Genomic DNA, 16,296 nt, shown 5'->3' with positions numbered 1-16,296 from the left:
AAAACATTAGCCATAACGATTTTTATCTTATTCTCATATGTGATTAGTAACTGGTCAGCCTTTGAATTTTATGGCTTACTGTCGTCTAAAAATACCACTAAAGTCCTGATAATAAAAATTAACTTTCATGCATTCTAAGCCTTAATTCAATATATGTATTATCAGACGTAGGATTTAGCCTTTTTTTTTTGAGACAGAGTTTCACTCTTGTTGCCTAGGCTGGAGTGCAATGGCGCGATCTCGGCTCACTGCAACCTCCGCCTCCCGGATTCAAGCAGTTCTCCTGTCTCAGCCTTCTGAGTAGCTGGGATTACAGGTACCCACCACTACGTCCGGCTAATTTTTGGTATTTTTAGTAGAGACAGGGTTTCATCATGTCGGCCAGGCTGGTCACGATCTCCTGACTTCAGGTGATCCGCCCACCTCTGCCTCCCAAAGTGCTGGGATTACAGGTGTGAGCTACCTTGCCCCGCCAGATTTTAGCTTTTATAACTCCTTGGCTACTCTGATTTGGATACAGATTTTTTTTCCTTCCAAAATTGTAAACAGAGTTGAATACACTACTTAAAATATTTTACAAGGTGTCTTTTATCTTTTGATCATAAATAGTAATGTATTCAGGGGGCCAAGCAGGCTTAACAACAGTTCTCCAGTGGTTACTTTTACTTTTTGAATGTAATGATACTCAGGATGTATAGAGATCTTTTACCACTGGGTGTCGCTGTTTCTTCACAGAATTACCCCTCACGGCACACATGTCAAGTTTCCAGTTGTTTTCGTTGCATTGCATTTGACTGTTTTACTGTTCTGTTTTGCTAATACATTTTAAGTGGCTAGTAAATAATGTTAAAGTAAATGTTAACCATTACTGCATGCAATTACTGTTTTAAACTTATCCTTATTTTACAAGGTTACTTGAGCAATATGGTGACATTGTAAGATTTGAATGAAGGAAATGTGACTTCAGAGTCATGGTTGTTAACTGTGCTATGAAGTAGGAAAGCTTTATGAGGTCTTTTAAGCTTAAACAGTAGAGTTTTAAGTTGAGGGTTAGCAATGATGAATGAGTGTCCAAAAAATGTATTCATATTTTTAGTCTTTCTTAGAGTTACTGGTAGTTGTGCACAACTAGAGGTTATTTATTTATGTGTGTGTTGTGTGTGTACGAGTGCTGGAAATACTCTGCCAGTTTACAATAGAGGCAGGCTTAATAATTCAGTCATGAAAGCTGAGGCTTAGAGTGTAGAGGGCATCCTCCTCTATCTTAATGAGTCTGTAAGTTACAAAAATAACTTTCTTTATTTACTAACTGGTTGGTTTTTAATATTAAAATATTTAGTTGCCTTAATGATTATTAAAACTTGGTTTCTTGGATGGGAGTTACTGTTAATGCATATTCCACTGAATGAATAAATGAATGAATTAGTGAACTTGTTTTTTTAACTGCTTCTGAAGGTGAGGGTGGTGAGATCATCTCCACCAAGTTCGCAGTTCAAAGCCACACTTCTGGAGTCTTACCAGGTCTATAAACGTTACCAGATGGTTATTCACAAGAACTCACCTGATACGCCAACCGAGAGCCAGGTCAGCAGGCCAAGTGTAATTTTCCTGTGCAAACAGAGCTTTCCTTCCACTTAATATCATTTAATGAAATCTTGGTTTATTTGTGCTACATTTTATTTGTGTTCAATTTGCAGCATATCTGCAAATACCTAAGACTGAATTAATGGACATTCTGAAAGTGCAAATTTTACCTAGTGCCATGTTAAGTACCAGCCATGTATAATTTCAGAGTGGAAAGTAATATGTAAAATTCTTTAAAATCACTATTTTAGATGCATTTATCTAAAAGATAGTAATAGAGCTCTAAATTAAAATACCTATGAGGAAAATGCAGGAAACTTTATATTTTTATGGTAGATACATACTTTGCCTAAAATGATTTTAATTCTTTATTCGTATTTGAAAGACGTATGTAGAAAGAATTGATCCCAGCTAAATTATTATTTATTAATGTGCTACCCTTGCACAATTGAGTGGGACTAAAAAAGGCAGATAGTAGAACATTTTAATAGAAGAACTCATATGCTAATAATTTTGTAAGTTAAATGACCCAAGAAAAATCTGTAAAGGAAAAAAGCTTAAAACACTTAGTATAGAGATAGCAAAAGTAGTGATCATGACCACGATTAACAACAATATTGACTCTAGTTTATGCAGAAAACTACAATAAGTGGATAGAGAAAAAAAAAAAGAAGAACAAATTGTTGGCTCTTATGATTTTGAGATTTTCATAAGTTTTAGTACAGAGTTAGCACTTCAGTCTCTGCGCCAGTCCGCCCAGTCTAGGGTTTCTTTTCATGACAAATTCCAGTTTGAGCTTTGGTGTGAATTTGCGGAGATCTTACTCTAGCCTCACCTTCAGAAGCATATGATCAGTTAGAGATGTTTCAATAGCATTTGCTTGTATTTTCCTTGCTCTGAAGGTGAGGTTAGTACCTGCCTCCTTTGAGGACCCAGAGTTCAAGTCGTCTTTCAGCCAGTCCTTTTCTTTGTATGTCAAGTATCAAGTGGCCATACACCAGGATCTACCTGATGAATGTGGGAAGACTGAGGTATTGTTTGTTAACTGTTGTTTTCTGTGTTGATAAGGTTGTCTGGGAAGAAGTATAATATATGCTGTTTTCTTACTTGTCAGGTGGAGCTGATGACCCTTTCAATGTGTATTACTGAACTTCCACGAACACTCACATGAGTCATACATGTGAGCATTTTAAATTCTTAGAAAAAAGGATTGCAAATGCAGGATGTGTTCTCAGTGTCTTCTCTAGGAACCTGAATGTAGTGGTTTATATGGTCAGTCATCCACCCTAGGTTAACAGTCATTTACTGAATACCCATTGTGTGCCAGACTGTGTGCCACAGAACAAAAGGAGGAGTCTCTGTCTTCAAGAAATTGATAATCAAATGGGAAAGACAGACCAATGAGCAAAAATAACAAGTGAATTAGAAAGAAATACCTACACCTAACCTACTGAACATCATAGCTTAGCCTCGCCTGCTTTAAACATGCTCAGAACACTTATAATGGCCTTTAGTTAAGCAGAATCATCTAACACAAAGCCTATTTTTAAATAAAATGTTGAATATCTCATGTGATTTATTGAATACTGTACTGAAAGTGAAAAACAGAATGGTTTTGCATCATTGTAAAGTTGAAAAGCATAAGTCCGACCATTATAAGTTGGGGACCTTCTGTTAGATGTAATATGATTTAACAGGCATTTATTGAGGGCCTGTCTTTTCCAGGCTTGGGATATTGAAATGAATGAGATGGCATCATTGTCACAGTAGAACCATGATATGTTGGAAGACAGAGGCCGACAGATACAGAAGACTTAGAGTTTTGATTTTTTGACTGCTTTTGTTTTTTTAATGACACAATGTGTAAGCTAAAAAGAGAGGGTTAATAGGATGGGAGTTAATGCTGCATGTTCACTGAGAAAGGGCTCACTTCCCAGATCCCCCAGAGTCTTCTGGTTAAAGTGTCATCTGCAGACCTGCAGCATCAGCAGCACCTGGAACACAGACTCGCAGTCCTGTTCATTCAGCATCTACAGTGTTTTTTTTTTGTTTGTTTTTTGTTTTTTTTTGAGATGGAGACTTGCTGTGTCGCTAGGCTCAAGTGCAGTGGCGCGATCTCTGTTCACTGCAACCTCCACCACCCAGGTTCAAGCGATTCTCCTGCCTCAGCCTCCCGAGTAGCTGGGACTACAGGCGCGTGCCACCACGGCCGGCTAATTTTTATAGTTTTAGTAGAGATTGAGTTTCACCATATTGACTAGGTTGATCTCGATTTCTTGACTTTGTGATCTGCTGCCTTGGCCTCCCAGAGTGCTGGGATTACAGGCGTGAGCCACTGCGTCTGGCCAGAATCTACATCTTAAACTAAGTTTCCAAAGGATTTATACGCACATTTCAGTTTTGAGAAGCTGTGTCCTAGGTTCCCTATCGATCCATGCCACTGTAGGTGATAGCATTTGCGGATAGTAAGGATTCTATTCTGCTAGGCTTAAGAAGCTTCCTTTGGTATTCTCGGGGAGTCTTACTCCTTTCTGAACTTTCCTCCTTCCTACTGCTTTGGAGATGATGCCTTTGTACCTCTCTGCTTAGCAGGTAGGAATAGCTGGGATGAAATGTTTCTGTGGCCCAGTATGTTTATTCAAGACTTCCCTAGGGACTTCTCCTAGTAGGCTTCAGGCTTCTGGGAAGTCCCTTTATGTACACTTAGAGCAGCACTAAAGGCATTCATAGTCTGAATTGGGGTGGTAGACAGGTATGTAATTCCAGTGCCTTTAGAATTAGCCACTGGATGAGTAGGGACAGCCAGCTTAGTGTGAGACTGGAAGTTATAGAGGTTTTTCTGAGGGAAGTGACATCTGAGCCGAGTCTGGAAAGATGAGTAGGTGTTTGCCAGGACAAAAAGGGAGAAGCGTGTTCTGGGCACCAGGACTAACAAATGCAGAGGTGTGGATGGTGAAATTATACGCCATTTTGAGGAACTACTATTAATACTTAGTTTAGTGTGGCCAAAACATAGAGTACATGTTAGGAGGTAATAAGGGATGAGGCTTTTTTTTTTTTTTTTGAGACATTCTTGCTCTGTCTCCCAGGCTGGAGTGCAGTGGCGTGATCTTGGCTCACTGCAGCCTCAGCTCACTGAAACTTCTGCCTCCCGGGTTCAAGCAGTTCTTCTGCCTCAGACCCCTGAGTCTTTGGGATTACAGGTGTGCGCCACTACACCTATCTAATTTTTATATTTTTAGTAGAGACAGGGTTTCATCATGTTGGCCAGGCTGGTCTTGAACTCCTGACCTCAGGTGATCCACCGACCTTGGCCTCCCAAAGTGCTGGGATTACAGGTGTGAGCCACTGTACCTGACCAAGGGATGAGGCTTTGGGAGGTTTAGGTAGGAGCCAGATGTTTAAAAAAATAATATTTTAGAAATAGTTAAACTGCCACATACCTACCATCAGTGTTCAGCTAGCCTTAACATGCTGCCATTCTTGTTTCATCTATCTCTCCATACTTTTTTGTTGTTATTTTGCTGTGCTATTTTATACCAAATCTCAGACATATTGTTTTATATGTAAGTCCTTAAGTGTGTATCTTAACTGACTAAAAATGTAGGAGGAGCAGATAACGTGCCTCCTAATGTAATCTAGTAAGAAGTATAAACCACCACCTATGGAATGTTCTTGCTAAAGAAATTGAATCTGGATCTATCCAAGCTTCTAGATTCTACTGACCAGTTCACAGAAAATATGAGGGGTAAAGGAATATGTTAAAATGACACTTGGGCACTTGTATAAGATCAATTACCTAGTTTCTTTAAATAAATTAATAAAGAAAAAGGGAACTCTATTCTTAGATTAAAAGTTATTAATATAGACATTAAAAAATATATAACACAGTACCATTATTACACCCAGCAAAATGTATATTATTTAATGCTTTGTACATGTTTGATTTGTTTTTTTCTTTTTTTTGGGTGGGGGGGACAGTCTTGCTCTGTCGCCCAGGCAGGAGTGCATGGCGCCATATTGGCTTACTGCAACTTCGCCTTCCAGGTTCAAGTGATTCTCATACCTTAGCCACTGGAGTAGCTGGGACTACAGGCATGTGCCACCATGCCTGACTAATTTTTGTATTTTTAGTGGCAATGGGATTTCGCCACATTGGCCAGACTGGTCTCAAATCCTGTAATCCTAAAGTGCTGGGATTACAGATGTGAGCCACTGCTCCTGGCTGATATACTATATTTTGTTTTCCACTCATCCATTGATGGACATTTTTTTTTTTGTTTTTTTTTTTTTTGAGCCGGAGTTTCTCTTTTGTCAACCAGGCTGGAGTGCGATGGCGTGATCTTGGCTCACTGCAACCTCCGTGTCTCAAGTAGCTGGGATTACAGGCGCCCGCCACCATGCCCAGCTAATTTGTTTTTTTGTGTTTTTAGTAGAGATGGGGTTTCACCATGTTGGCCAGGCTGGTCTCAAACTCCTGACCTTAGGGTGATCCGCCTCAGCCTCCCGAAGTGCTAGGATTACAGACGTAAGCCACTGTGCCCAGCCTTGGGTGGTTTTTATTGTTTGACTTTTTTTTTTTTTTTTTTTTTTTTTTTTTTTTTTGAGACGGAGTCTCGCTCTGTCGCCCAGGCTGGAGTGCAGTGGCCGGATCTCTGCTCACTGCAAGCTCCGCCTCCCAGGTTTACGCCATTCTCCTGCCTCAGCCTCCCGAGTAGCTGGGACTACAGGCGCCCGCCACCTCGCCCGGCTAGTTTTTTTGTATTTTTTAGTAGAGACGGGGTTTCACCGTGTTAGTCAGGATGGTCTCGATCTCCTGACCTCGTGATCCGCCCGCCTGGGCCTCCCAAAGTGCTGGGATTACAGGCTTGAGCCACCGCGCCCGGCCTATTGTTTGACTTTTATAGAAAATTCTGTTATGAACATTTCATGTTCCTATTTTTATGTGGATGTGTATTTTCTTGGGTGTATACCTACACGAGGAATTACTGGGTCATGTGGTAACTGTGTTTTCCTTTTGAGGAACCGCCAGACTTGTTTTTCAGAGAGCGAAATCATTTACCATTCCCACCAGAAGTGGATAAAGGCTCCACTTTCTCCCTCCATGTGCTCACCAGCACTTGTGTCTATTTTTTCTTAAAATTGATTGTTACTCATAGTGCGTGTAACGTGGTGTCTCATTATGGTTTTGATTTGCATTTCCCTTCCTGTGCTTTTTGGCCTTTTGCATTTCTTCTTTGGAGAATTGCGTATTCTAACCCTTTGCTCATTTTTTAATTGGGTTGTCTTTGTTACTGAGTTGTAGGAGTTCATTATATGTATTCTGGGTACAAGTCTCTTATGTATGTGATTAGACTGTTGCATTCTGTGAATTATCTATATTCCTAGGAACATTTCCTGGTGAAAATCTATTTTGTCTGCTCTTAGTAGAGCCACTCCATGTTGCGATTCCTGTTTGCATGATACATGTTTTTCCTCCTACCTTCAGTCTGTTTGTGTCTTTGAATCTAAAGTGTGCCTCTTTTAGACACCATGTAATTGACCTGGGTTTTTGTTTTCGGTTTTTTAAAGTCCAGAGGGAGAACAGTCTCCCTTTTCATTGAAGTGTTCAGTCAGTTCACATTTAATGTTTTGATTGAACTAGTTGAATTTATACCTTCCATTTTACTTCCATTTCCATTTCCCTGATATGTCTGTTTTTTTTTTCCCTCTGTTCCTTTTTTTTTTTGAGATGGAGTTTTGCTCTTGTTGCCCAGGCTGGAGTGCAATGGCGTGATCTCGGCTCACCGCTACGTCCGCCTTCCGGGTTCAAGCGATTCTCCTGCCTCAGCCTCCGTAGTAACTTCTCCTGCCTCAGCCTCCCTAGTAACTGGGATTATAGGCATGTGCCACCACGTCCGGCTAATTTTGTATTTTTAGCAGAGACGAGTTTCTCCATATTAGTCAGGCTGGTCTCAAACTCAGGTGATCTGCCTGCCTTGGCCTCACAAAGTGCTGGAATTACAGGCATGAGCCACTGCGTCTGACCTTCCTCCGTTCTTTTACTGCTTTCTTTTGCATTAGATATTTTCTGGTGTACTAAATGAATATTTTCTAGTGTAACATTTTTATTCCTTGAGTGATTTTTTTCACTATGTATTTTTAAAATATCAGTGGCTACTCTAGTATTTAAGATAGAGATCTTAATTTACACAATTGACTTCAGATTTATACGAACTTAATTCCAGAGAGATGTAAAAAATGCTAGTTCTGTATCGTTTTAGTCCCTCTTTCCCTTTTTTGTGCCATTATTGTTGTACGTATTACATGTATCTGTTACAAATTCAATAATTATAGTTACAATTATTCCTTTATGTAATTGTGTCTTTTATAAGAAGAAAAGGAATAAAAACAAGTAGTTATTTATAATTTCTTACATTAACCAGTTTATTTACTATTTCTGGTTCTCATTTGTTCTATGGATTCAAATTACCTTCTAGTATAGTTGTGTTCCTGTCTACTTAATGAAGTTACTGTCAAATATATTACTTTTCTCTATGTTATTGTCCCAATAGTACAATTATCTACATACCGTTTTTACGATTTTTTTTTTTTTTTTTTTTTTGGGACGAAGTCTCGCTCTGTCTCCGAGGCTGGAGTGCAGTGGCGTGATCTTGGCTCACTGCCTCCTGGGTTTAAGTGATTCTCCTGCCTCAGCCTCCTGAGTAGCTGGGACTACACCTACCTGTGTGCCACCATGTCTGGCTAATTTTTTGTATTTTTAGTAGAGATGGGGTTACACTATGTTAGCCAGGATGGTCTTGATTTCCTGACATCGTGTTCTGTCCGCCTCGGCCTCCCAAAGTGCTGGGATTACAGGCATAAGCCACCACGCCCGGCCTACAATTGCTTTTTAAGTCAGTGAAGAGAAGAAAGGAGAGTATGCATTTATATATGAGAAGCCTCTGATGTCGCTCCCTAGAGGGCTCAGCCTGGGCCATATGCACAGTCATCCTGGATGTCAGTGGTCTTAGTAGTGTTCTTTTTGTCTCTCCCTGATCCTTTTAAAATGTTTACCACTGAGGCTGGGCCCGATGGCTCATGCCAGTAATCCCATCACTTTAGGAGGCCAAGGCAGTTGGATCACCTGAGGTCAGGAGCTTGAGACCAGCCTGGCCAACATGGCGAAACCCTCTGGAGGGTCCTACTACTAAAAATACAAAAATTAGCTGGGCATGGTGGAGGGCGCCTATAATCCAGCTACTCAGAAGGCTGAGGCAGGAGAATTACTCTAACCCAGGAGGCAGAGGTTGTAGTGAGCCGAGATGGCACCATTGCACTCCGGCCTGGGCGAGGGCGACAAGAGGGAGACTCTGTCAAAAAAAAAAAAAAAAAAAAGTGTTTGTCACTGTTTGTGTCACACCCAGCTTTTAGTTTCCACTGATTGCTGACTGAGTGCTCTGTTGATTTCAGTGGTCTCCTGGGGCATGGTCTTCTAGGGCATGGTCTTCTAGGGCATAAATTGCTCCACAGTCTGCATTAATTAAATTTGGGCCCATTTGCTCCGGCAGTTTTTGAGTCCAGTTTTTGAGGTTTGTTCTGACCCCAAGAGGGCTCTTCTTAGTTGCATCTTTTCCTGGTTCCCTTTACTTGTTAAGCTTGTTGCTTAAATGGAACTACTGGCTGCCTCTGAATTGCTAACCACCAGAATCTGTTGTTTTCAGGTGTTCTTAGCTTTGAACTTCCCCATATCTCTTTTCCAAATAAAGAGCACTGAGGAACCCCCTTTCACCAACAACTCCTCCCTTCTCCCCCAAATCTTTCTGCCACTCTTGTGTTCTCTTTGAATGACACCTCTGGTCCAGGTAAGATAATTAAATTTGGGGCTCATTAACAGGGATTCACCTGCCAGCTGCCCTAGCGATAGTTCTATATAAGGAGATGGTCACTGCTGCAGATGAGGTTCTTCACCTGCCGTGTTTTCATCCCACAAACTCTTCCTCCACTCGGCAAACCCTTGGCTTCCAGATAGAGAGTGCACTATCTGTGGGACTGACTGCTCTAATGCAGAAAGAGAAGTCAAAAAAGTTCTTTGAGAAGTTTGTGTTCTACTGACTTGCTTTAAGGGACTCTGTATAGTATCACACTGTGGTGTAGTTTGGTTAATATAAGAGGGGAAACTAATTATGTTCAAGAAAATACATGTTTTGCTTTTTTTGTTGGAAAACATTTAAAGTAAACAACAGTTAATATGCCTATTTGAAGATTTCAGGTAACCAACCACATCAGTGCATTAAGTCCATTTTGACTCTGTAAAATAATCATTTAAATACTTTGAAAAATAGGTTATTTTTTGAGAAATTTGATGAGAAGATAAATATAGATTGCCTGGCTATTCTAAGCAATTCTTTTTAGTAACATTAATACAGGCGCTATTAAAAAATAATTTTTAGGCAGCTAGAAAGGGTAAAAGTTCTCAGTGGAGTTTTCCTTTAATAAAAAGCAGCCGTAAACCATTTCTTCTCTAACTGAAAGCACTGAGGAGTCAGGCATAGATATGCAAACTAGGAGCTTTTATATGTAAATGCAGACAGCTGTACCTGGAAACCAGGTACATTCAGTATGGCCTCTCCTGCCCTCTTTTCCCTGTTGCCACCGTGTGCGGGCATCGTGATAACCTCCATGTAAAATCACATGTACGGGTATCATGGCCACCACCTGGTGGAGGCCACATTTGCATAATAAAAGACTAGGGTGGGAGGGTCAGTCTTCGAGGGCTATATAAATGGCATACCTGATCAACCCAATCCCCTGAGCCCCATGTAAATCAGTCACCACCTCCTCAAGCCTCGTTACAAAACCGATTGCATTCTGCCACAAACTGGAGACCCTTTTTGGGCGACCCACTTTCTCATCTTCAGGAAACCTTTTTTCTCTCTCTTTGTCTGCTAAACTTTCTGCTCCTAAACCCACTCCTCATGTGTGTCCGTGTCCTGAATTCTTTCTCGACCGTGACGGAGAACCAGGGTGTATACCTCAGACAATGGAGCCGTTTCAACATCTTTAGAAAAGTAGCGTATAATTGCAAATAGTGAAATAATACAGGACTTTGTCAATCCAGTACGTGTGTTTCCATGACTCTTTTCAATCATTCAGGTAGATACCAGATTTTCAGAAAATAATGTAATATAAATTGGAGTAATATGTGACCTGTCTCGTTTATAATACAATATAAAACTAACTTTCAAGAATCTTTATTTTTCAGGATACCAGTAATTCTATGTGATAGAAACATGAGATTTTAGCTGAAATTTTATTGATGTTATTCTGTAGAAAATACTGTTGTCTAATATGTGCCATTGGTTTCCTAGAATAACTAGAGTTGACCTGTCATCTCTTCTTTACTGTCTCAAAAACAGGCTAGTCATAAACCCAGTAATCTCATCACACTTCTGCATTCACTGACTAATTGTTTTCCAAATTTTATTATCAACACTATCAAACATAAAGGAAAATTGAAAGAATGGTTTACTGATTAGTATAATCAGTATAATTAGTATAATCAGTATAATTAGTATAATGACCTGTACACCCCTCACCTAGTTTCAACAGTTGTTAGTTTTCCTTTGCTTTATCTTTTTTTGTGTGTGAGTCATTTTAAATCCATTATATATCATGACATTTTACTTCTAAATTCTTTAGCATGCATCTTCGATAAATGAGATGTGCTTCTACAAGACACAGTATAATTATAACGCCTGAGAAACTTAATGATAATTTGTAAATATCATCTAGTATTTAGTGCTTATTTTACATTTTCCCATTTTAAAATATTTAGTGTTTAATCAAAGTTTATTACATTTTGTGATATCATCTTAGATTCCTTTATTCTAGGACAGCTTCTTAATTTTTTTCTATAATATTGACTTCTTTTCCTTAACTTTCTACTTTGAAACTTGGAGTTTTTGAACAGAAATTGAAAGAATATAATTAACACCCAGACTCCATTCACCAGTGTTCACAAGTTGTTAATAACTTTGTCAGGTTTGCTTTATCTTTCTCTCTTGAACCATTTGAAAGTAAGTTGTGCATGTTATGACATTTCGCCTGGATGTGCTCAGCATGCATCTCCTAAGAATAAGTATATTCTCTTATATAACCACAATATTTATTCTTTAAAACCTGTAGAAATTCTATAACATAACAGTCCACATTCAGATGCTCCAAGTGTACCAGAAATACCTTTAAATTTTTTTTTTTTTTTTTTTTTTAAGAAACAAGGTCTTGCTTGGTCACCCAGGCTGGAGTACAGTAGCACAGTCATAGTTCACTGCAGCCTTAAACTTTTGGGCTGAAGTGATCCTTCTGCCTCAGCCTCCCTTCTGAGTAGCTAGGACTACAGGAGTGAACCACCATGCCAGGCTAATTTTTAATTTTCTTTTTTTTTTTGTAGGGGTAGAGTCTTGCTGTATTGCTCAGGCTGGTCTCGAACTCCTGGCCTCAAGCAATTTTTCTGCCTCAGCTTCTCAAAGTGTTGGGATTACAGGCATAAGCTATTGTGCCTGGCCCCAAAATAGAATATAGCTTTTATAGATGAATGAAAATAGGATCCAGTCATGGTTCACACATTTTACATGAACTGTATTGTGTTTATGGTATGTTTATGAGTATTATGTTTCTGTAATCTTTTTTGATGTTTTCATTTAATGACTTTGACATTTAACCCAATTATCTTTAGAATGTTCTGTATTCACATTTCGCTTGTTATCTAGTAATCAGATTCTGTCGCCTAGGCTGGAGTGCAGTGGTGTGATCTCAGCTCACTGCAAGCTCCGCCTCCTGAGTTCATGCCATTCTCCTGCCACAGCCTCCCGAGTAGGTGGGACTACAGGCACCTGCCATCACGCCCGGCTAATTTTTTTGTATTTTTTTTAGTAGAGACGGGATTTCACCGTGTTAGCCAGGATGGTCTCGATCTCCTGATCTCGTGATCCACCCACCTCAGCCTCCCAAAGTGCTGGGATTACAGGCGTGAGCCACCGTGCCCAGCCTAGTAATCAGATTCTTAAGGGTTTTTAAAAGCTTGCATGTTTTTAGGTGTAGGTGATGTGTACTTAAAAAAAAAAGCTTTTTATTGAAATGTAATGTATATACAGAAAAGTATGCATAGGTGTTCAGACAGATGAAATTTCACAGATTAAACTCATGTGTAACTACCTCTTAGATTAAGAAATTGCTACTCAGCAGGCTAAAGCGGGAGAATAGCTTGAACCTGAGACGCGGAGGTTGCCGTGAGCTGAGATGATGCCACTAAACTCCAGACTGGGTGACAGAATGATACTCTGTCCTCCAAAAAAAAAAAAAAAAGAAAAGGAAATTGATTATTACTAACTCCTCAGAAGCCCCTGTTTGTTCTTTTCCATCATACCAGTATTCTCTTGACTTATAAAACTACAGATTAATTGTGCCCGTTTTATACTTAATGTAAGTAGAATCCCACTCTTTTGAGTGTGGTGGTGTTTGACCAACATTATGGTAGTGTGAGTCATCTGTATTATTTTACCTGTTGTAGTAGATTGTTCACTTTCATCGCTGTGTAGTGTTTTATGTATGACTAATCCAGAATTTATCCCTTTCTACTGTTGGTGGGAATTTTAGTAGTTCCTGGTGTGAGGCTACTGTGAAAAGTGCTGCATAAGTGTATTCTTAGACATATCTTTTAGTAAACGTATGGACACATTTCTATTTGATGTATGCCAAATAGAAATGCTGTGTCATAGAGTGTGCAGATGTTCAGCTTTTTCCATATTGTCAGTTTCCTCTAGGGGTTGTGCCAGTCTTACTGTTTTACTGTATCATATCAAGCAGCATGTAATGTCGGTTGTCCTTCATTTGTGATGAGGGACATTTAAGTCTATTGTCACTTGGTTTGCTTAATCAGCTCTCTTTATTATTATTTTACTTATTTATTTATTTATTTTTTGAGACGGAGTCTTTGCTCTGTTACCCAGGCTGGAGTGCCGTGGCGCGATCTCGGCTCATTCCGAGATCAACAGTAACAAACTCTGCCTCCCAGGTTCATGCCATTCTCCTGTCTCAGCCTCCTGAGTAGCTGGGACTACAGGCGCCTGCCACCATGCCCGGCTAATTTTTTGTATTTTTAGCAGAGACGGGTTTCACTGTGTTAGCCAGGATGGTCTCGATCTCCTGACCTCATGATCCGCCCGCCTTGGCCTCCCAAAGTGCTGGGATTACAGGCGTGAGCCACGACGCCCAGCCTCTTTATTATTCTTATATTTTTCTCTTTGTAATTAGATCTTCTCATTTTAAGGGCATGTTGTACCCTTACTATGATAATATTTCTGAGGTAGGAGGAATAACCTCTTTCCCAATAACCTGTTATCCATTTGTTTTAGCATCCTTTGATGATCCTTGCCTGAGTAGTTATTATGGAGAGGTGGGAGAGGTAGCAAAATGGTGATTTGTCTAATTGTATTATTGGTTCTACACTTACTAGCTGAAATTTTGTTTCTCTGTAATGAAGAAATTTCTCTCTATATTCACAGCTCCCTACCTCCCACCATCTTTTTTCCTTTGGATAGCATTGTAGGCTCACGGCCTTATATGAAGTGCTATAATCCATTGCCATCTATTTTATTTTCTTCTTCTTTGTCTTCATCTTCGTCTTCTTCGTCGTCGTCTTCGTCTCCCCCGTCTCCTCCTCCCCCTCCTCCCCCTCCTCCCCCTCTGCCGCCTCCTCCTCCTCCTCCTCCTCCTCCTCCTCCTTTGCCCAGGCTGGAGTGCAGGTGGCATGATCATAACTCACTGTAACTTCAAACTCCTGGACTCAAGCAGTCTTCTCACCTCAACCTCCTAGGTAGCTAGGACTACAGGTGCACGTCACCACACCCAGCTAATTTTTAAATATTTTTGTAGAGGGGGGTCTTGCTGTGTTGTCCAGGCTGGTCTCCTGGCCTCACATGATCCTCCTGCCTCAACCTGCTAAAATACTGGGATTATAGGTGTGAGCCATTGTGCCCAGCCTATAATGTTTTTTAAATTAGTTGAGGGAACTTCCTATGAGAGATGGAAATAGGAGGCGATATCTACTTCTGAGGGATGCTTATTTTGAGGATCGTTATCTATATATTCAGATGTATGTATATTCACTTGTTTAGACGATGAGTGTGGAAAGGAAAGGTGGTGATGAGTCCATTCTGACCCTATGGAGACTTGAAAGGAGACTGTGGAACCTGTGCCACTGTCTCACTCCGCCACCAGGTGGTGGTGTAGATCGAGAACCCTTTGCTCTTTCCTCCTGGCTCAGCTCTCTGTGTACGTTGTGTGTTCACAGCCCAAGAAGTTTGAATAAAGGCTTCTTTTTCTGTCATTTATTGTAATTTTCATTGAGGCATTAAAAGGATAATTACAAGTGATTCTTTGCTTGTTAAAGGATTTAAATATTTTCTGGACTTTAATCTTGAGAAGTTTTCATCTTCATTTTTTTCCCTCTTAATGGTTTACATTTTTGTATACGAAAGTAATAACTTATATTTAGAAAATTTTTCAGTGTGTTAGAGAATTGACATTCTCCAATTATGCAAAGACCAGACAATCATATATAGGCATACACAGTAAGTTATCACTTAATGTCATTAATACTTTTTGGAAACTGTGGTCATAGGTGAAATGACATACAAGGAGACCAATGTTACCCTAGACCAATTGATGTAAACAGGAGTTAAGTTCCTACAGCATATTTCTGGTCACAAAACATCACCAGACTTCTAAATAAAAACCAAAGCCTTTCTAATATTAAACATTGAAATAAATGTGAGCTATACATACATTTAAGAAAGGTTAATAAACATAAGTAAGACAATTACCCAATGATTTCAGTTCAGGTGGCAGGGAGCTGCAGCCTATTCTGGAAGCTCAGGGCGCAGATTGGACACTCACCCTGAATAGGAGTCTGTTCCACCACAGGGCATATTCAGGCACACACCCACACTAACACTGGGACCAGGTAGACATGCCAGTGAACCTAATGTGCACACCTGTGAGATGTGGGAGGAAACTGGAAGACCCAGACCTAACCCACGCAGACGTGGGGGGAATTGCAAGCTCCATACAGACTGTAGCCCTGGCCAGGAGGCGGGGGTTTTTTTTTTTTTTTTTTAAATCATCAATGTATTTTTGTTTCTTGTTTTTTATTTTTTGTAGAAGCAGGATCTTGCTATGTTGCCCGAGCTGGTCTCAAACTCGTTGAAGTTATAACGAAATGATGTTGAGCAAAGCAGTGCCACCCGAGAACCTGCTGGTGCTATAGGTTGAGTATAGCTTATGTGAAAATCTGAAATCCAAAAATGCTCCAAGATTGGAAACTTGTTGAGTGCCAACATGACAGTCAAAGGAAATGCCCATTGGAGCTTTTAGATTTCAGATTTTTGGATTAGGGATACTGAACCTGTATTTTATAAATATTTAACTCTAGCATATAATTAACAGAATTAGAATGAGAGTAAGATCCGAACATTTTGAAACGTTTTAATATTTATTTAATATTTATTTATTTATTTAGAGACAGTCTTTACCTCTGTTGCTGAGGCTGAAGTTCAGTGGTGAAATCTTGGTTCGCTGCGACAACCACCTCCCAGGTTCAAGGGAATCTCATGCCTCAGCCTCCCAAGTAGCTGGGACTCCACGCGCGTAACTCCATGCCCGGCTAATTTT

At 40.0% G+C, this 16,296-nt stretch overlaps 1 protein-coding gene across 4 annotated transcripts in view; it reads left to right on the top strand.

Moving 5' to 3' along the window:
• Positions 1-16,296, top strand: part of ATE1 (arginyltransferase 1) — a 186,943-nt gene that overhangs the window by 27,529 nt on the left and 143,118 nt on the right. For 2 of the 4 annotated variants that reach the window (XM_050804581.1, XM_050804580.1), the window contains exon 7: positions 2,487-2,615. The exons of 1 other annotated variant lie outside the window; for it this stretch is intronic. In XM_050804581.1, the coding sequence (XP_050660538.1) occupies positions 2,487-2,615 (129 nt within the window). Of the gene's footprint in view, positions 1-1,455; positions 1,585-2,486; positions 2,616-16,296 lie in introns of all 4 variants that reach the window. One more of the 4 variants, XM_050804579.1, reaches the window with a different exon arrangement.

This window comes from Macaca thibetana, chromosome 9 (genome assembly GCF_024542745.1).
Source record: "Macaca thibetana thibetana isolate TM-01 chromosome 9, ASM2454274v1, whole genome shotgun sequence".
NCBI classification, from domain to species: Eukaryota; Metazoa; Chordata; class Mammalia; order Primates; family Cercopithecidae; genus Macaca; species Macaca thibetana.
Note: the sequence above shows the minus strand (reverse complement) of the source record. Positions and strands in the feature narration are given on the sequence as shown.